This window comes from Choloepus didactylus, chromosome 17 (genome assembly GCF_015220235.1).
Source record: "Choloepus didactylus isolate mChoDid1 chromosome 17, mChoDid1.pri, whole genome shotgun sequence".
In the NCBI taxonomy this organism is placed as follows: Eukaryota; Metazoa; Chordata; class Mammalia; order Pilosa; family Megalonychidae; genus Choloepus; species Choloepus didactylus.
The window spans coordinates 61,492,535-61,513,386 of NC_051323.1; the positions used below are offsets into that span (position 1 = coordinate 61,492,535).

Below are 20,852 nucleotides of genomic sequence, written 5' to 3' on the forward strand. Positions count from 1 at the left end.
TGTCCCCACACCCCTGTGGACCAGGAAGGGCAGGAATCGTCTCCACTGTACCAATGAGGAAAACAGATCACAAAAAGGTGAAGTGAGGAAACTGCCACTTTCCTTAGTGAAATGTGAAGTCAGGTTCTCCCAGGTGAACCCTGGAAAGAGAGGCTCCACAGTTCTCATTCCTGGGGCTGCTGACCCAGAGAGGGGGTGGGAACGTGTAACTGCTGCCCCCCCCTCCAGCATAGACTCTCCCCTTAACTGCTCATAGCGTAGAGCTGTGGTTCTCAAACTGTGCTGCCTCGGAATCCCCTGGAGGGCTCCTCACGATGCAGACTGCTGGGCCCCACAGCCCCCAGAGGTTCTGACTCCAGAGCCAGGTCGGGGCCCAAGAATTTGCATTTCTAACAGGTCCTGGGTGATGCTAACGCTGCTGGTCTGGAGACCACACTTTGATGAACCACCGCACAGCCAGCTAGAGATGAAATCCTTAAGGGAGACCTCACCAATTACTAATCCAGAGTAATCAAAGGGAGAAAAATAGAGAATAGTTGGAGCTAACATCAAAAGCCTTTGGGGGACAGGCAGGTAACTTAAAGGGGTGATGGAGCTAACTGTAAGAAGATAAGGTATATCAGGAATGTGCCAAGTTGGAGAGTGCTTGTTTGGCTTAAAGGCATTCAAATCCATGGAGTTTTCTTAACTCCTCTGAAGAAGCCAAACGTGTCTCTGGGTGGCGTGGGGCCTGCAGGCCACCAGGCCTGTCCCCCTTGGCAGATGGTGTGGCTTGCAAGGTTGGCTTGCTCTCCAGAGCTGGAAGGCCTGCTCCTTGGCCAGTCTGCAGTTGGCCTCTCTGGGTTTAGGGCCTCCCTGGAGCTCATAACTAGGTGTGCAGGATGACAAGGCCCAAAGAGGGCAAGGGGCCGACCTCCCGCCCACCTGAAGCCACCTTCTGAGATGCGGCCTCCTCTCTGAGGACCAGCCTCTACCCTGGATGACCAGCCTTAGGACTGACCTCCCTCATCCAGAGGGCACACCTACCCACACAGGCACGTTCCATACATAAGACCCACAAATGTCATGGAGAGTGGGGAGCGAGTTTGTTTCACAAGGTCACTGTCAAAGAGAGGCCTGACAGAGGCCGGCTGGGAGCAAAATCCAGCACCTGGCAGCTCCCACCCCACATGAGAATTATGGGGTGACTGTGGAGGCTGATGTGTCCCCAGAAGAACAGTCAGTGTCTTGAGTGCCTCCCGTTGGTCTCTGGCTGAACATTCGGAAGTGTTGCTGGGGCCCAGCAGCCAACAAGAAAGGAAAGGCTGGAGTGTCAGAGACACACCGAAGTGGGATGGATGGGCCACGCTCCAGGCTGGGTAGGATCAAGTGGTAGGAAGCTCACCAGGCCCTGCAGACAGACGACTAGCCATGAGAACACTGCCCACCCAGCCTCCTCCCCGCTCACGAGCTCACCCCGGGGCCCAGACTTTCTTGCAGGGATCTCTGTCAGCGGGGAGCTGCTGGAACTCATGACCCTCCGCTACGGTGACAGCACTGGCAGGGTCGGCTTCCCCAGCCTGGTGTCCTTCCTGATGCGACTTGAAGCCATGACAAGTAAGTGCCACCTGGGAGGGGGTCCGTGATCCTGACATCCGGGGGACCTGCGCAGTGGACAAAGAACACTCCAGGCCTCCTGCCGCAAGCCTGGGAAAGACCTGTCTGGTGGGGTGGGCCTGGCGTCGTGTGTGGTGAGCGCTCACCCCAAGACCAGGACAGAGCCGATTTTAATCTCTGAAATAAAGCAGTGGGTGTGCATCCCCAGCCCCTCCTTCATACCCTTTCCTCCCCAGGATTTCCCCCTACCCAGCCTCATTTCCTCATCCCCCTATCTAGCTTTGAACAGGGTTAATTTTAATCCCTGGTGTCCCGTCTGCTGCCTCTGTTTTGGTTTAAACCTACTCTTCAGTCAGCAGTGGAAGATTTTGCTCTCTGCTGAAGGAATTGCACACACAAGTGAATAGATGGGGTCAGGATGTCTTTCCCACTCCTTCAGAAATCCAACTCCGTAGGCCTGAGGTTTCCACACTTCTTAGCAGCATAAGCCTTTGTTTCAAGTAAATCTCCTGTGAAACCCCAGGCCATAATATGGCCCAAAGGGAGCGTCTGTGGTTGAGGTAGAGCTGGGCCCGTGGACAGCGAGGAGACCCCATGCTGGGCATCACACCGTTTGCTTTTATCTTCGTGTGGGCCCTGGTCTGCCTCCCGACATGTCCTGTTTTCCCTCGGCCAATTCTTTCCTTCTTTACCACAGAGACTTTCCGTAACCTCTCCCAGGATGGAAAAGGACTCTACTTGACAGAAATGCAGGTGAGGTATCTTCCCTCCCAGTGAGGGCACAGCAACGAGCCACTCTCCTGACCTGATTCCAGGGGGCGTTTTTCTCCCTGAGGATATCGAGAAATCTGTCCAGGGCCAGCCAAGCTACCAGCCCCCTTGCCTCCAATTACTGCCTTTATGTATTGCTGGCTGCCAAGGCTGTTTCAGAATCTTGGCAGACAGATTTTATTTTTTTCCAATAGCTTAATAAAGCAGAGGATTATGCGGGAGTCATAAATCCGAGAGGAAACTGAAGAATAGCCCACTGAGCTCACTCGACATTAAACTGACTTCCACTGAGTCTTAGAAAGAGCCTCATGACCCAGCCAGCTGGTCAACCTCAGAAATACTTAGCTCTCACTCCTTGCCATCAGGGAGTAGCAGAAGAGATGCTGTGGTGGGGGGCTGATACCTCTTTCTTGAGTTGGAATTAGCTTGAAAGGATTGATGACACCATACGGAGATCTTTTGGGAGCTAGGGGTGGGGGTGGAGGGATTCTTTGCTTTGCTTGGTATGAAGCTAATAAGCTTAGAATTTTGGCTATAATGATGACACTTTTTTCTCAGTGGATGACCCTGGTCATGTACAGCTAAGGCAAAGAATGGAGAAGACCCTACAGTCCAGGTAAGACTCATCTCTTCCAAGCAGCAGGACTCCCCTTCTCCTCCAGGAACTTCCCACAAGATTCTCTCCCCGGGCAGAGCCTCCCCGGGAATTACAGAGCTTTAGCCCTGTGAACCGAGGCTCAGCAGCTCAGGGATGCTTAGGGCCAAAGCCAACGTGGTGGATTTCATCCAGGCAGTGTGGACCACTGGGCATTCATGGAGGGGTGTGGTCCGAGAGTCACCAATGATTTTGAATTCTTAATCGAAGTTCCAACAGCAATCGTTCATCACAGAAAGGCCAATGTGTGGGGCAATAGAAATGATCAAGCCATGGGGAGTGGAAAGTTGGGTCTGGCTCTAGCACTACCACTGCCTCACTGTGGAGCTCTGGGCAAATCACAGACATCCTGAACTGTTATACCTCTTGCATGAGGGTGCTGGAGAGTTAGCTGCCATATCACATTTCCTCTTCATGTTTATTTTCATGGAACAGATCCTAGAATTACATAATGTGCAACCTGTCCCACTGTATCAGAAGCCTGACAGAATCTACTAGAACTCTTTAACATGCCAGGCATTTTTTTTTTATCTGGAGGCAACAATCTACTTCCCTGGAACGTTCCACCCTTGCTTCTAGCTCTGCTCTCTGGAGCACTGTAGAAAAAAGCCTGGACATGGCAGGCCTTCAGACGCTTTGCTGCCTTGCCCAAAGCCTCTTCTCTTCAGTTATCCCTGTTGGTTTTCATCAGGGACCTCTTTGGGACATTCTCTAACATGCCAATGTTCCTTTGGAATGTACAGTTCTTCATGCAACAGTCTTGTGATCAAAAACCTCTGGGATCCACTTCTCTATTATTTTTGTAAATAGGATTTATTTACACTCCAAATCATGTACGTTGAAATCAAGAGTCACACCGTCTCCATAAATAAATGATATTTTAGCATATATATTTCCTGATGAGCCCTTGCTGCTTCGTAATACTCACACATCAACAAACATCACAGAGATCATAGTTAATTTGATTCAACTGCATTTTCTTTAATTCACCTTTCATGCCTTCTTTAAAATTAGGACATTACATTATTTACAATTTTCTGGCACTTATTTCTATCCTCTCTAATATCAAGAATGACTTTTCAATTGTTATCTTCAAGCTAATTCAACACATAGGGCCTTCAGGCTTGAACTTTTTTTTTTTAATTTTACTTTGAATAAATTCAAACTTACAGGAACAGTTGCAAAAACAATACAAACCCCATACACAGAACTCCAGCATACACTGCCCCCCCCCAATACCCCAATCCACCAACTTTAACATCCTGTCACATCACCATTTCTTTCTTTCCCTCCCTCCCGCCCTCCCTCCCTATCTATCATCCATCATCTATTGCTCTGTCTTCTGAACATGTGAGAGCTAGCTGCACACATCCTTGAACAAACACTATAATTCACATATACACTTCCCATGAACAAGAACATTCTTTTATACAATCCCATTAAGCTCAGCTAAGAAGTTCAAGAAATTCAACATTGATACAAAGCTTACATTCTTTATTTCCTTTTTTTTTTTCTTATGTCCCAACTGTGTCCCTTTGAGCCTCCTCTCCTCCATCCTCAGATCCCATCTGGGATCATCCTTGGCATTTAATTGTCATTATCTATTTAGACTTTTTTTTTTTTTCCTCAATTGTGGAAACATATATACAGCCTAAATCTTCCCATTCCACCCCCTCCCTAGCATTCCATTAGTGGGATTAATCACATTTAGAATGTTGCAATGCCATCACCTTCCCACCATCCATTACTAGAAATTTCCCTTCACCCCAAAAAGAAATCCTACACTCATTTCTTAACTCCCCATTGCCCCTTCCCCCACTTCTAACTCTACTTTTCATGTTCTCTGATACTTTCTTTGTGTTTACTGTGGGGCTTAAATTTAACCTCTTAAATCTGTAACAATCTTGTTTTTCTTTGTTACCAACTTAACTTCAATAGGACAGCTAAACTATGTTCCTAAACTCCTCCATTCCCCCACTTTTATGTAGTTCTTGTCAAAGATTACATATTTTACATTGAATCCAAAACCACTGATTTATCATTACAGTTTATGTATTTTAGATCCTGTAGGAAGTAAATAGTGGAGTTACAAATCAAAAATACAGTAGTATTGGTATTTATATTTACCATGTGATCTTTTTTTTTTTTTTTTAATTTTTATTGAGATTGTTCAGATACCATACAATTATCCAAAGATCCAAAGTGTACAATCACTTGCCCCTGGGTACCCTCATACAGCTGTGCATCCATCACACTTAATTTTTGTTCAATTTTTAGAAACTTTTCATTACTCCAGACAAGAAATAAAGTGAAAGATGAAAAGAGAAAAAAAGAAAAGGAAACTCTAAACCTCCCCTATCCCTAACCAACCCCCCTCAGTTGTTGACTCCTAGTATTGATATAGTACGTTTGTTACTGTTTATGAAAAAAATGTTGAAATACTACTAACTGTAGTATATAGTTTGTAATAGGTATATAGTTCTTCCCTATATGCCCCTCTATTATTAACTTCTAATTGTTTTGTCATACATTTGTTCTGGTTCATGGAAGTGATTTCTAGTGTTTGTACAGTTGATCACGGACATTGCCCACCATAGGATTCAGTTTTATACATTTCCATCTTTTGACCTCCAACTTTCCTTCTGGTGACATATATGACTCTGAGCTTCCCCTTTCCACCTCATTCACACACCATTCGGCACTGTTAATTATTCTCACATCTTGCTACCAACACCCCTGTTCATTTCCAAACATTTAAGTTCATCCTAATTGAACATTCTGCTCAAACTAAGCAAGAGCATCTACATTTCTTCCACAAGGCAGGAGGGAGAGTCATAGAAGGTAGAGAGGCAAAAGAAAGAGGAAACAAAAAAATGACAGCTAGGAAGCAGCAAAAGGAAAAATAACCTTAAATCAAAGTACAATAAAGAATCAGACAATACCACCAATGTCAAGTGTCTAACATGCCTCCCCTATCCCCCCCTCTTATCTTGCATTCACCTTGGTATATCACCTTTGTTATATTAAAGGAAGCATAATACAATGATTCTATTAGTTACAGTCTCTAGTTTATGTTGATTGCATCCCTCCCCAAATGCCTCCCCATTTTTAACACCTTGCAAGGTTGACATTTGCTTGTTCTCCTTCGTAAAAGAACATATTTGTACATTTTATCACAATTGTTGAATACTCTAGATTTCACCAAGTTACGCAGTCCCAGTCGTTATCTTTCCTCCTTTCTTGTGGTGTCTCACATGCTCCCCACCTTCCTCTCTCAACCGTATTCATAGTTACCTTTGTTCAGTGTACTTACATTGTTGTGCTGCCATCTCCCAAAATTGTGTTCCAAACCACACACTCCTGTCTTCTCCTATCACCCTGTAGTGCTCCCTTTAGTATTTCCTGTAGGGCAGTTGTCTTGTTCACAAAGTCTCTCATTGTCTGTTTGTCAGAAAATATTTTGAGCTCTCCCTCATATTTGAAGGACAGCTTTGCTGGATACAGGATTCTTGGTTGGTGGTTTTTCTCTTTCAGTATCTTAAATATATCACACCACTTCCTTCTTGCCTCCATGGTTTCTGCTGAGAGATCTGCACAAAGTCTTATTAAGCTTCCTTTGTATGTAATGGATCGCTTTTCTCTTGCTGCTTTCAGGATTCTCTCTTTGTCTTTGACATTTGATAATCTGATTATTAAGTGTCTTGGCGTAGGCCTATTCATAACTCTTCTGTTTGGAGTACGCTGCACTTCTTGGATCTGTAATTTTATGTCTTTCATAAGAAATGGGAAATTTTCATTAATTATTTCCTCTATTATTGCTTCTGCCCCCTTTCCCTTCTCTTCTCCTTCTGGGACACCAATGATACGTACATTATTGTACTTTGTTTCATCCTTGAGTTCCCGGAGACGTTGCTCATATTTTTTCATTCTTTTCTCCATCTGCTCCTTTGCGTGTAGGCTTTCAGGTGTTTTGTTCTCCAGTTCCTGAGTGTTTTCTTCTGCCTCTTGAGATCTGCTATTGTAGGTTTCCATTGTGTCTTTCATCTCTTGTGTTGTGCCTTTCATTTCCATAGATTCTACTAGTAGGTTTTTTGAACTTTTGATTTCTGCCGTATACATGTCCAGTGCTTCCTTTACAGCCTCTATCTCTTTTGCAATATCTTCTCTAAACTTTTTGAATTGATTTAGCATTAGTTGTTTAAATTCCTGTATCTCAGTTGAAGTGTACGTTTGTTCCTTTGACTGGGCCATAACTTTGTTTTTCTTAGTGTAGGTTGTAATTTTCTGTTGTCTAGGCATGGTTTCCTTGGTTATACAAATCAGGTTTTCCCAGACCAGAACAGGCTCAGGTCCCAGAGGGAAGAAATATTCAGTATCTGGTTTCCCTGCGGCTGTGTCTTAGAAAATTGCTCCACCCTTTGATGCCTCAGGTCACTGCTTTTCTGCCCAGCAGGTGATGCCTGTTAGCCTATAGTTCTTGACTGGTGTGAGGAGGTATGGCTGTGTTCCCCCAGGCTCTGGGGTCTGGTTCTGAATGGAAAGGGCCCCACCCCTTTCCTCCTAGAGAAGACAGACCCCTCAGGTGGAGGTCATTAGCATTTCAATGGTCTCACTCTCTGCTTGTGGTGTCTCCACCCTTCCCAGAGTCACAACCCTGGAAACTGAAAATGACTGGGGCTTTCTCCACTGAGCCAAAAAAGAAACAGATAGTCCCCTTCAGACCCAGTCCAAGGCGACCCTCCGGCTCTCCCAGGTCAGTCGTCACCCAAAGCCTCTGTCTGTTTTCTGGGGCTGCATACCTGTAGTGAGCAGTTCACACTCGCTACTTAAAACCCCAGTTGGAGCTCAGCTGAGCTGTATTTGCTTGCTGGGAGAGAGCTTCTCTCTGGCACCACGAGGCTTTGCAGCTCGGGCTATGGGGGAGGGGGTCTCCCGACCTGGTTCCGCAGGTTTTACTTACAGACCTTATGCTGTGTTCTCGGGCATTCCTCCCAATTCAGGTTGGTGTATGATGAATGGATGGTCTCGTTTGTCCCCCCGCAGTTATTCTGGATTATTTACTAGTTGTTTCTGATTTTTTGTAGTTGTTCCAGGGGGACTACTTAGCTTCCACTCCTCTCTATGCCGCCATCTTGCCTGAGTCCTCCTACCATGTGATCTTGACTGGAAATCTTTATTTCTTCATGTGGTTTGAGTCAATTGTTTGGTGTCCCTTCCTTTCAGCCTGCACAATTCCCTTTAGCATTTCGATAGGAGTGATCTACTGGTGATGAAGTCCCTCAACTTTTGATTATCCAGGAATGTTTTCATCTCCCCCTCATTTTGAACCTCCAGGTGTTTGTGAATGTTCTAAGTCTCTGATGGTTATTGACTTCTATTTGTATTCCATTGTGGTCAGAGAATGTACTTTGAATAAATTCAATTTTTTTAAATTTATTGAGGCTTGTTTTATATCCCAGCATATGGTCTATTCTGGAGAAAGATCCATGATCACTAGAGAAGAATGTGTGTCCTGGTGATTTGGGATGTAATGTTCTACATATGTCTGTTAAATTTCTCTGTATCTCTCTCTCCTTTCTTTGTTTCTCTGTCGGTAAGGCTCCCTTTAGTATCTGAAGTAGGGCAGGTCTTTTATTAGCAAAATATCTCAGCATTTGTTTGTCTGTGAAAAATTTAAGCTCTCCTTCAAATTTGAAGGAGAGTTTTGCTGGACAAAGTATTCTTGGTTGGAAATTTTTCTCTCTCAGAATTTTAAATGTGTCATGCCACTGCCCTCTTGCCTTCATGGTGGCCGCTGAGTAGTCACTACTTAGTCTTATGTTGTTTCCTTTGTATGTGGTGAATTGCTTTTCTCTTGCTGCTTTCAGAACCTGCTCCTTCTCTTCAGTATTTGACAGTCTGATCAGAATATGTCTTGGAGTGGGTTTATTTGGATTTATTCTATTTGCTATTCGTTGGGCCTTTATGCTTTGTGTATTTATATTGTGAAGAAGGTTTGGGAAGTTTTCCCCAACAATTTCTTTGAATACACTTTCTAGACTTTTACCCTTCTCTTCCCCTTCTGGGAAACCAATGAGTCTTAAATTTGGACGTTTTATTTTATCATATCCCTGAGATCCATTTTTATTTTTTTTTATTTTTTTCCCCCATTCTTTCTTTTGTTTTTTCATTTTCCATTCTGTGGTCCTTGAGGTCACTGAGTCCTTGTTCAGCTTCCTCTAGTCTTGTACTATGAGTATCCAGAATCTTTTTAATTTGGTCAACAGTTTCTTTTATTTCCATAAGATCATCTATTTTTTTAATTTACTCTTGCAAGTTCTTCTTTATGCTCTTCTAGGGTCATCTGCATGCCCTTTATATCCTGTGCCATGCTCTTCTTCATGTACTTTATATCCTGTGCCATGCTCTTGTTGTTTGTCTTTAGTTCTTTGATTAATTGCTCCAAGTACTGTGTCTCCTCTGATCTTTTGATTTGGGTGTTTGGGTTTGGGTTCTCCATATCATCTGGTTTTATCATATGCTTTAAAATTTTCTGTTGTTTTTGGCCTCTTGGCATTGGCTTTACTTGATAGGGTTCTTTCAGAATATGAAAAACACCAATCTCTAATTTGTCAGAGCTACAGCTTGGTGGCGTACACTTTCTCTAACTAACCAGCAGATGGCGTCTGCGAGTCACCTATTCCCCACATGTCAGTTCTCCACCAACTTTGTCTTTGTGGTGTGTGGGGGTCTGATTCTTGTGGGGTTCAATTAGTGCACCAAGTTTGGGTGTGTTTTTGGTGCTGTCCATCTGGAATGAGGGGCGTGTGTCTGAGCAGTTAGGGAGGGAGGGCAGCTTTAATAATCAAACCTCCCAGGTGTTCCCGGAGATTTAAGGCTGTTGCAAGAGTCTAAGCCTTCATTTCAGTCTTGCCACAGATTGTCTCTGCTGCTGACCCACAAGTCCTTGGTATTGGCATAGGGTCCCTGGGATTTCCGAGTGGGTCCCCCTTTTCAGCCGTGCTCTTCTAGGACCTCTGCTGAGGGAAGGCTGTGACACGTCACAAGTGCATGCTGGTCCTCCAGGGAAGCCCTGGGCCACCAGGCCATGCAGGGGTTTTCCTAGCCTGCTGTAAAGATGGCTGAATGGGGCATGTTAATTTCCCCCTTTTTGCACAGCTCTGTCCTCCCAGCTCCGGGAAAATTGGCCATGGGTGCACTAAAGGCCACTGTCCATGGCCGATATTGTGGCATGTGTGCGGTGCTGCAGGAAACACTACCCATCACACTGAGACCCTTGGTGCAGCTCTGGGCTGTGGCTCTGGCCCCAGGCAGGAGTGTCCCCAGGACACCAGGAAGGTGACTGCAAGGGGTGTGGTTTCTTTCTCCTTTTGGCTCCCGTCTGCCCTCCTGGCTCCAAGACAATTAGCAGTGGATGTGGGAAGGGCTATCTTCCATACCAGATATTGAGGCATTGGCACAGCCCATTCCTGCCGTGCTTCATTGCGCAGCTCTCGCCGCCGTGTCCATAGCCATTCCTGGGTTTTCTTTTAAAAAAAAGAACTAGTCTGCCTCCAAATGCCAACCCATGGTTTCCCCACACCACAGCGTGGCTGCCGGACATTCAGCAGGCTCCCTCACTCATTTCAGAATGCAGACTCCCAGTTTCACCAAATGCACGGTCCCTGTGGATTTAGCAGAACTTGTCTGGCTGGTGCATCGCTGGAACTGGTATTCTGGGTCACTTTCTGGCTTTTATCTAGTATTTTTCACAGAGGTGTTTTTTTGCCCTGTCTCACCTAGCCGCCGTCTTAGGTTCTCTCTCCAGGCTTGAACTTTTGAAATGACTGGATTCTTCTTCACTATCTGTTTTTCCCGTACAGGGTCCCAATTCCCTCCTAATTAATTTTTTCACCCTTTTCGATTTGAAGATTATATGAGAAGGAAGTATAAGGTGTGTAGTTGTGTGTTTTGATATCTTTCATTAATGCCTGCCATCTTTTCTAAGAACGCCCACTCCCCTGTCTTTCTCATTAACCACTGCCCTTGGACATCACTTTATTAAAGCACATCTACTCACTCTTGGCCCATGAGTTGCTTCGCAAAAATGGAGGCAGGAGGGTAAGGAAGTTCTGCCTCCAAATCTACAGACTCAACTTCACCTGTAACCATCTCACCCCTTTCCTCCTGTTATGTTAGAAGACGTGATCTCTGTGGGTGTTCTGGATCTCATTACTTTCCACCTTCACAAGGTCTGGTTGAATGAAGTCTCTCCTCTACCTTCTGAATATAAAATCTCTCATCTGGATTCTTTCAATCCTCAATTAAACAGGCTCATCTTTAAAATTTCCTCCCTGTCATATTCCCTTCCAGCTACAACTTTCTCTCTCTCCTTCCTTTACAGCCCAGCTTCACAGAAGAGCTCATTGTCTCCACATCCTTGCCTTCCACTCTCCCCGAAAACTGCTTCAGTTTGGATTTCTCAGCCATCACTGATCTCTCTCCCTGACTTTTGCATTGACTTCCTATCTGATTTTCTTATATTTGCTCTTAGATCCCTCAAATCCCTTTCCTACAGCTTGAGTACACTGCCAGAAATTCAAGTCCAACCATTTCTTCCCCAGGTTAAAACCCTTCAGTGTCTTCCCATTGTCATTCAGGAAAAGCCTAAAGGCATTTAGCAGGACCACAAGAGCCTGCATCTTCTGGGCCTTGCCCACCCATCTGACACACCTTGTGCCTCTCCTCCCTCCTCTCCCCTCCCCCACCATGCCACACTACCTTTATTTCTGTCTATTTGCCCTGATTTTCCTAAACTCAGTTCCTTTACCCTCACCTATCAGCTCTGCCTTGGGTGTTAGTCACCTAATCCCTCATCCTTCACATCTTGGCTCAGTTAGGTTCCCATGTTACTTACTCACATAGCACCCTTCCCCAACCTTAATATTCAACCCACTTTCTATTGCTGTTGTCCACTCTTTCCTTTTAAAAAAGAGCTTTATTGAGATATAATTCACTTGCCACATAGTTCACCCATTTAATGTATAGAATTCAATGGTTTTTAATATATTCAACAGAATCAGGTGATCACCCCTCACCACCCCCCCTCAGCCTTAGGCAGCCATTAACCTACTTTCTGCCTTTATGAATTTGCCTATTCAGGACAGTTCATAAAATGGAATTGTATAATCTGTGGTCTTTTGTGATTGGATTCTTCACTTAGTATAATGTTTCCAAGATTTTTCCCTGTAGTGGCATATATCAGAACATCATTCCTTTTTATTGCCCAATAATATTCATCATATGGATATACCACATTTCGTGTGGATATTTGTTGATGGATATTTGGATTGCTTCTACCTTTTGGCTGTTGTGCATAATGGTGCTATGAATATTCATGTATAAATTTTTGCGTGGACATACATTTTCATTTCACTTGGGTAGATACCTAGAAGAGGAATTGTTGGAACTCATGGTAACTCTGAGTGTAACATTTGCCAAATTGCTTTTCAAAGCAGCTACACCATTTTACATTCCATCAGCAACAAATGATGATTCCAATTTCTCTACGTCCTTGTCAACACTTGTTATTGTCCATCTTTTAGATCAAAACCATCCTAGAGGATATGAAGTGTTCTCTCATTTTGGTTTTGATTTATATTTCTCTGATGACTAATGATGAACATCTTTTCATGCACTTATTGACCATTTGTATATCTTATTTGGAGAAATGTCTATTCAAATCCTTTGCCCATTTTTAAGTCAGGTTAACTATCCCTTTTATTACTGAGTTAAAGTGTTCTTTTTATGTTCTAGATACAGGTCCCTTAACAGATACATGATTTGCAAAAATTTTCTCATATTCTATGGGTTGATGTTTCACTGTTTTGAGGGTATCATTTGCAGCAATAAGCTTTTAATTTTGATAAAATTCAATTTATTTATTTTTTCATTTGTCAGCTGTGCTTTTGGTGTTCTAACTAAGAATCTGTTGCCTAAACCAAGGTCATGAAGATTTATTTCTATATTTTCTTCTAAGAATTTTATAATTCAGCTCCTACATTTAGGTCTTTGATCTATTTTGAGCTAATTTTTGAGTATGGTCTGAGAAAGGGATCCAACTTAATTATTTTGCATGTGGGTATCCAGTTGTCCCATTGTTGAAAAGACTATGGTTTTCCCATTTTGTTTTCTTGGCACCCTTGTGGATAATAATTTACCATAATGTAAGGATTTATTTCTGGACTTTCATTTCTATTCTATTGCTCTACATGTCTATCCTTGTTCCAATACCACAGTGTCTTGATTACTATGCTTTGTAGAAAGTTCTGAAATCAGGAAGTGTGTGTTCTCCAACCAAATTTTTTTTCTCCCAAGATTGTTTCTGGGTTCCTTGCATTTGCATATGAATTTTAGGATCAGTTTATCAATTTCCACAAAACAGGAAGCTGGGATTTTGATAGTGGATGTGTTATATCTGTAAATCAACTTGGGGAGTATTGCCATCATAACAGTATTTAAACACTCAAATCTGTGAACATGGGAAGTCTCTCTATTTTTCAGATCTTGTTTAATTTCTTTTAACAGGGTTGTATAGTTTTCAGTGTACAAGTCTTGCACTTCTTTTACTAAACCCTAGCCTTAAATATTTTATTATTTTCAACACTATTGCAAATGGAATTGTTTTCTTAATTTTGTTTTTGGATTGTTCACTGTCAGTGTATAGAAATACAAATGATTTTTGTATATTGATCTTATATTCTGCAAACTTGCTGAACTTGTTTATTAGTTCTAATAGGTTTTTAGGGATTCCTTAGGGCTTTCTATATACAAGATTGTGTCATCTGCAAGTAGAGACAGTTTTTCTTTCTCCCTTTCCAATATGGATGTCTTTTATTTCTTTTTATTACCTAATTGTCTGTCTAGAACTTCCACTACAGTACTGAATGGAAGTGGAAAGAGCAGAGCTTCTTGTCTTATTCTTGATTTGGAAAGAAATTATCCAGTTTCTCAACATTAAGTATGATGTTAGCTATGGGTTTTTTGGCCCCATTTATCAGGTTGAGGGAGTTCCCTTCTATTTGTAGTTTGCAGAGACAACACACTTTTATTACTAGCATGATATCTCTATACCCTGCTAATCTGTAAGTCTAGGTATGCCAGCTCTTTAGCCCCTAGCAAAGCATCTGGCATAGAGAAGTCACTCAGTAATGATTTCCCAAATGAATGAAAGAAATTGTTCTTTCAGAGTTGCATCTTCCTTTGTTTTGTTCTCATCCCATCTTTTATAAATATTGTCTTAAACCCATGTCTTCTTGCTACTTGATTGATTTTCATATGCTGGATCATTGTTGCATTCCTGGATGAATCCCTTTGGTCATGGTGTATTATCTTTTCAATATGCTGCTGGATTTCATTTGCTAATATTTTTTAAGGGTTTTTGCATCTATATCCATAAGGGAAATTGGTCTGGAACTTTCTTTTCTTGTGATGTCTTTTCCAGGCTTTGGTGTCAGAGTAAAACGTGGGCCTCATAGAATGAATTAGGAAGTGTTCCCTCCTCTTGAATTCTTTGGAAGAGTTTGAGAAGGATTAGTGCTAATTCTTCCTTAAATGTTTGGTAGAATTTACCAAGGAAGCCATCTGGTTCTGGGCTTTTCTTTGGTGGAAGGATTTTTGGTTATTGATTTGTATTTGTATTGGTTTGTTGATATTTTCTATTTCTTCTTGAGTCAATTTGGGTAATTGATGTACTTCTAGGGACTTTTCCACTTCTTTTAGATTCTAGTTTATTGGCATACAATTTTTCACAGTGTTCTCTTATAATCCTTTATATTTCTGTAGGGTCAGTAATGAGGTCACCATTTTCTTTTCTGATTTTAGTTATTCACCTCTCTTCCCTCTTTTTCTTTGTCAGTCTAGCTAGAGGTTTGTCAGTTCTATTGATTTTGTCAAAGAACCAACTTTTTGTTCTCCATTTCACTTACCTCCACTCTATTCTTAATTATTTCATTTCTTCTGCTAACTTTGAGTTTACCTTGCTCATGTTTTCCAGTTTCTCAAGATGTAAAGTTAGGTTATTAATTTGAGATCTTTCTTCTTTTTTAATGTGGGCATTCATAGCTATGTTTCCCTCTGAGGACTGACATAAGTTTTGGTATGCTGTACTTTGTTTTCATTTTTCTCTATGTATTTTATAATTTCCCTTTTAATTTATTCTGTAGCCCCTTGGTTGTTTAAGAGTGTGCTGCTTAATTTCCAAATATTTATAAATTTTCCAGTTTTTCTTCTGTTATTGCTTACTAGCTTCATTCCATTTTGATCAGAGAGGTTACTTTTTATTATTTCAACATTTAAAAATTTACTTACACTTCTCTAATGCCTGAACATATATAGTCTATCCTAGACAATGATCTGTGCGCACTCGGAAATAATATGTGTTCTGTTGGTGCTGGGTGAAGTCTTCTATATATGCCAGTTAGAGGAGAAACCCAACCAATGAAGAGGTCCTGGTGGACACTGGTGTGAGGCCAGAAGCCGCTGCTGCAGAGAGGGCCTGACCTAAGGACAGAGCCTATGCTGTGTCCCCCAGGATCTGCCAGATCAGGAAATGCCCTCACACAGAAGGAAAAGGAAAAGAAAAAACAGTCAAAGAAGATGCACTAGCTCCTTACATCCAAGTGGATGCCGATGGGCGCTCTGGTTCTCAGGGATCCTATAAACCAGCCTCAACCCTCAACCCCAACTTTTGGAGGAAGAGGTTTCCTCTGCCAGCGCTGGTCCCAGCTGGTGGCCTCAGGAATCCAGGCCACATTGCCACAGCCAAAGCCACTTCCGCAGCCACTGCTGCAGGCTGAGCAGTTGGGGCTGGTCACTGGTTCACATTTCCACTTACAAAACCAGAACTCTTGACAGCTTCTAGCCTCCTCAGACACTCCTGTAGTTGTCCTAAATGTCCATTCTGGTTCCAGGTTACCACCTAGTTAAACCCCAGTCTTTTCCCAACTCTTTCATTTTTCTAGTGGAAGGAATGAGTTGTAAAACTTCCTACACTGCTATTTTGCTCCTGTGCCAAAGAACTTCTTTTTGAGATCCCTACTAGAGTTTGGATTGAAGACTGATACCCTGGAGCATATGAGACTACCAGAAATGTGAATCAAATTTTCTAATGCAGTGTTCTGGTTTGCTAATGCTGCCGGAATGCAAAATACTGGAAATGGATTGGCTTTTATAAAGGGGGTTTATTTGGTTATAAAGTTACAGTCTTAAGGCCATAAAGTGTCCAAGGTAATGCATCGACAACAGGGTACCTTCACTGAAGGATGGCCATTGGTGTCTGGAAAACCTCTGTTAGCTCGGAAGGTATGTAGCTGGTGTCTGCTTATTTCTTGGTTGCTTTTCAAAATAGTGTTCTCCAAAATGTTGCTCTTGGGGCGTTTTGTACTCTCTTACTTGCAGCTCCTCTTCAAAATATCACTCTCAGTTGCACTCTAAAATGTCACTCTTAGCTGCTCTCAGTTCCTTCTGTTTGTCAGCCCATTTATATGGCTCCAGTGATTTAATTCAGACCCACCCTGAATGGGTAAAGTAACACCTCCATGGAAATTATCCAATCAAAGTCATCACCTACAGCTGGGTGGGTCATATCTCCATGGAAACATCCAATCAAAAGGTTCCAACCCAATCAACACTAATACATCGGCCCCCACAAGATTGCATCAAAGATAATGGCATTTTGGGGGACATAATACATCCAAACTGGCACATGCAGATTGGGTTGAGAGTAGGGAGTTTAGATTTGCATATGGCGATGTGCAATCTCCCTACTCCCATTTGCAAACGTATGCCCAGTGTTTACCAAGCATCTTACAGGGCCAGGGTATCCAGTCTCTAAGAGTTGGCTTTTTTTTTAATTAAATTCAGTTTTATTGAAATATATGCACATACTGTACAATCATCCATGGTGCACAACCAACTTTTCACAGCACCATCACATAGCCATGCATTCATTACCCCAATCCATCCCTGAACACCCTTGTGCCAGTTCGATGTATTATGTCCCCCAAAATGCCATTATCTTTGATGCACTCTTATGTGGGCAGACATATTAGTGTTCATTAGATTTTGGAATCCTTTGGGTATTTCCATGGAGATGTGATTCAATCAACTTTGGACAAGACCTTTGACCAGATAATTTCCATGGAGATGTTGTCCCACCCATTTAGGGTGGGCCTGAATTAAATTACTGAAGCACTGTATAAGCTCAGACAGAAGGAGCAAGCTTTCTACAGCCAAGAGGGACACTTTGAAGAATGCACAGAAACTGAGAGAGTAGCTGCAGATGAGAGACAGTTTGAAGTCAGCCATTGAAAGCAGACTTTTGCTCCGGAGAAGCTAAGAGTAGACTAATGCCCCAAGAGCAACTGAGAGTGACATTTTTGAGAAACTGCAGCCTAGAGAGGAACATCCTGGGAGAAAGCCATTTTGAAACCAGAACTTTGGAGCAGACTCCAGCCACGTGCCTTCCCAGCTAATAGAGGTTTTCCGGATACCATTGGCCATCCTCCAGTGAAGGTACCCGATTGCTAATGTGTTACCTTGGACACTTTATGGCCCTAAGACTGTAACTGTGTAACCAAATAAACCCCCTTTTATAAAAGCCGATCCATTTCTGGTATTTTGAATTCTGGCAGCATTAGCAAACTAGAACAACCCTCCTTACATCAGAAAGAACCAGAACAAGAACAAAAATAAAAGTAAAAAAGAATACCCAAATCATTCCCCCATCCCACCCCACTTCCCATCCAGTCCTCCCCATTTTTCCACTCATCCATCCATACACTAGACAAAGGGAGTGTTATCCACAAGGCCTTCACAATCACACTGTCACCCCGTGTAATCTACATTGTTATACAATCGTAAGAGCTGACTTTTAAGGAGAAGTCTCCCCAACTGGAAAATGGCATGCACACTGCAAGGGCACACGCTGAGAAAGAGGAAGACTCGGAATGCAGGAGACACAACATTAAACCGAGGCAGGGAAGTCCCAGGACCAGAGCTGTGCCGCAGAACCAGGGAGCAAGCAATCCAGAAGGACGCGAGAGAAACAGCTTTGGGGAAAAGATAGAAGCAGCAGTTTATCTGATTGCTTGATCATGTGAAAAATAGTATTTGAAATTGAAATTCTGCTGGAGAGTTTCAAAAGAATTATTAGGATAACGACATAGACTAAGCAGACAAAAAATGAGGCAATTATTAACTCCTGGAAGAACAAAGAGTTATAGGAAGAAAGGACATATGATCCTCTAGCATTTCTTCATTCAGCAGTGAACAGTACATACATAATTGTAATAAAGTAAAAATTGAATATTGATTTAGCAAAAAAAATGTGATATGAATATATTAGGATGGAGGGAGAGAAGATATCAGCATGAACATGGGTTAGGAATGCTCCAGCTCCATCTTCCATCCTAAGATGTCGATAAGCACTTAAAATTGACAAATCAAGAAGTAACTTGTTAGCATATTATTTAGAAATATGGCAGTAAACATCAGTAGAGTTTGGGGAGAGGAATTTAGGATAGGAGTGAGAGAGCAGGCTGTTGTTTTTCCTTAAACACCTTGCAGTGTTATTTGAATTTCTAAATTATGTGTATTGGACAGATTTTTTTATTAAACAGTAAATAAGCCATCTAGCATATAGTCTGAAAGCCAAGAGTTTAGGAGTCAAGAGGGGAGGAGGGAGACGGGAAGAAGAGCCGAGACTTCTCCTCTGCCAGTGGGCAGGGCAGTCGGCTGCTTATAGTTGCTGAAAACGGTTTATGCAACCAAGTCACTTTAATCCAAGCTACATGCGCTTGAGAAAAGCCATTAGACCAGAGCTCAGACCAATGGAGGACAGAGCTGTTGTTACTGCAACCAACCCCGGCCTCAGCTCCTCCAGCCAGCCCGGGAGTGGGGGGGAACATCTGCTTCCCCACTTTGCTGCAGCACTCAGGTGCTAAAATGAGGGGCTGCTGGCCCCAAGCTCAGGGTGCCCTCCGAGGAATTGTGAAGAGTGGGGTGGGGTCGTTCCCATCCACTGGCTTCTCTGGCGTGGGGCCGTGATGTGATGGAGATGGAGACTCTCCGGCTTGTCAGCGGGCGGCACTTGTCCTACCTCTGCTGTCCGAAGGCCCTGGGCCCTGCAGGAGTGGGGTCTCTGTGGTCACTCGAAGGAAGGAAAAGTTCCTTTCCTGTCCCTGCGCCTTCCTCATGGAAGCATCTGTGTCTCTCTCTAGGAGAACTTCCCAGTGACAGCTCAAGAATTTGTCAGTACAAGAACCTGCCCTGCCCCTCTGATTCTGTCTGATACGTCTCCACCTGCCCTGCCGAAACTCAACCAGGCCGCCTGCCAGGAGCCCCCGGGCTGGGTCCGTGGCTGGGTCAGCTCCAGGAAGCCCCAGGCCTTAGGGCAGGGCATGTGAGCGCCTGGGGACAGCAGCTCGGCCTCCTCTGGAAGGTGACGCAGAAGGTGGCCCACCGTGGAGACAGCAGAGGAGGGGAGAGACTGCATCTCCCGCCAGCCCTTCCACCCTCTCCTGCCGCCCCACCGGCCCCTCCACCCCCTCCTGCAGCCCATCCGCGTCTTGGAAGCCAGAATGAGCCCACTGACCCGCCCACAGGCTGCCACAGGTGGGTGACATGGAATGTTCTGCTGGGCATCGTGTGCAGAATAATCACTTTCCACCATCTGCGTCCTGACTGTGTCACAGCCAAAGAGCAAAATAAAAATGTTTCCTACAAAGTTGTCTCACTCAGCACGTTCTCTTAAAGCAGATGAGATCAAGGACGGAGAATGTTCCATGATCCTCTCTGCATTTTCTAGGTGGAGACGGAGAGCCCGAGAAGCCAGCACCCAGCACCCTCGGCCTGCTAGGAAAACAACTGTGTCTGAGATGAAAAGGCCTTCTTAGCCCCAGGCTTTGCTCTACCTCAACACACACACACACACACACACACACACACACACACACACACACACACATCCCTAAATGAAATTTTATATTTCCCTATCACTTACCTTAAGCAAAATCTTGTGCCATACACACGTCCCCATCCTCAAACTACAAAAAAAAAAAGACTTTGTCTTGTTAAAAAAAATTATAAATTGAAAAAGAAATGACACTTTATATATCATCTAGTCCTAAGAAAATTTACATGTACTCTGTTCACATGTTAGCCTATGTGACTGTTTTAACACCAATAGAAAATGTGTTATTAAAGTAGGGTAAAATATTTTTCAATTACATCCATTTGCAAGGACTTAACACTCTTTAAATTCTGAAATCTTACTTCCTATAACTTAGCTAAAAAGTTCAGTGCAGATTTCAGCATCAAGTACACATATCAAGTTTCAGATCCCAGAAAGAATTATCAACATAGTCTCGGAGTTAGAAGACAATTAAGTCTTAATGGTGAGGCAGATTTCTACGAAACTTCCTCCTAAGCTGCCATAAAAGCAGTGGTTTCACTGAGACTCATACTCCCCCTTCCCTTCATTTACTCTCCTTGGTCCCGGTTTGCCTCTAGTTAGTGCTCATTCACCGACTGTGTTCACTGCTCAGCGGGGCTTGGTCTATTCCAGGGCCCCATGTAGATTTTCTTCCCAAATGACACCAAGGTTTTTATTGTCAGACACAAAACATACCGTGAGGCGCCAGCACCCCAGCCCCGTCAAGCAAGAAGCACAGGCCCGGGCCTCGTGCTGGGAGGAAAGCCCAGGGTATGCGAAGCTTCTCGCTGACGGCGTCTGCCTCTGTAGCATCCCCCTTGTTTCCTCCTCTTACCACCCTTCCAAAGGAGGCCAGAC

General features: G+C 43.4%; 1 protein-coding gene across 5 annotated transcripts in view; it reads left to right on the plus strand.

Moving 5' to 3' along the window:
- The window catches only part of CAPN13 (calpain 13), an 84,593-nt gene extending 64,838 nt beyond the window's left edge, over positions 1-19,755 (plus strand). For 4 of the 5 annotated variants that reach the window (XR_005212431.1, XR_005212434.1, XR_005212432.1 and 1 more), the window contains exon 19: positions 397-1,459. Coding sequence is in view for 1 of the 5 variants with exons in the window: in XM_037807496.1 (XP_037663424.1) it covers positions 1,468-1,596; positions 2,294-2,349; positions 2,926-2,952 (212 nt within the window). In the remaining 4 variants the exon portion in view is untranslated. The other variant, XM_037807496.1, reaches the window with a different exon arrangement.
- Positions 19,756-20,852: the final 1,097 nt, after the last annotated feature.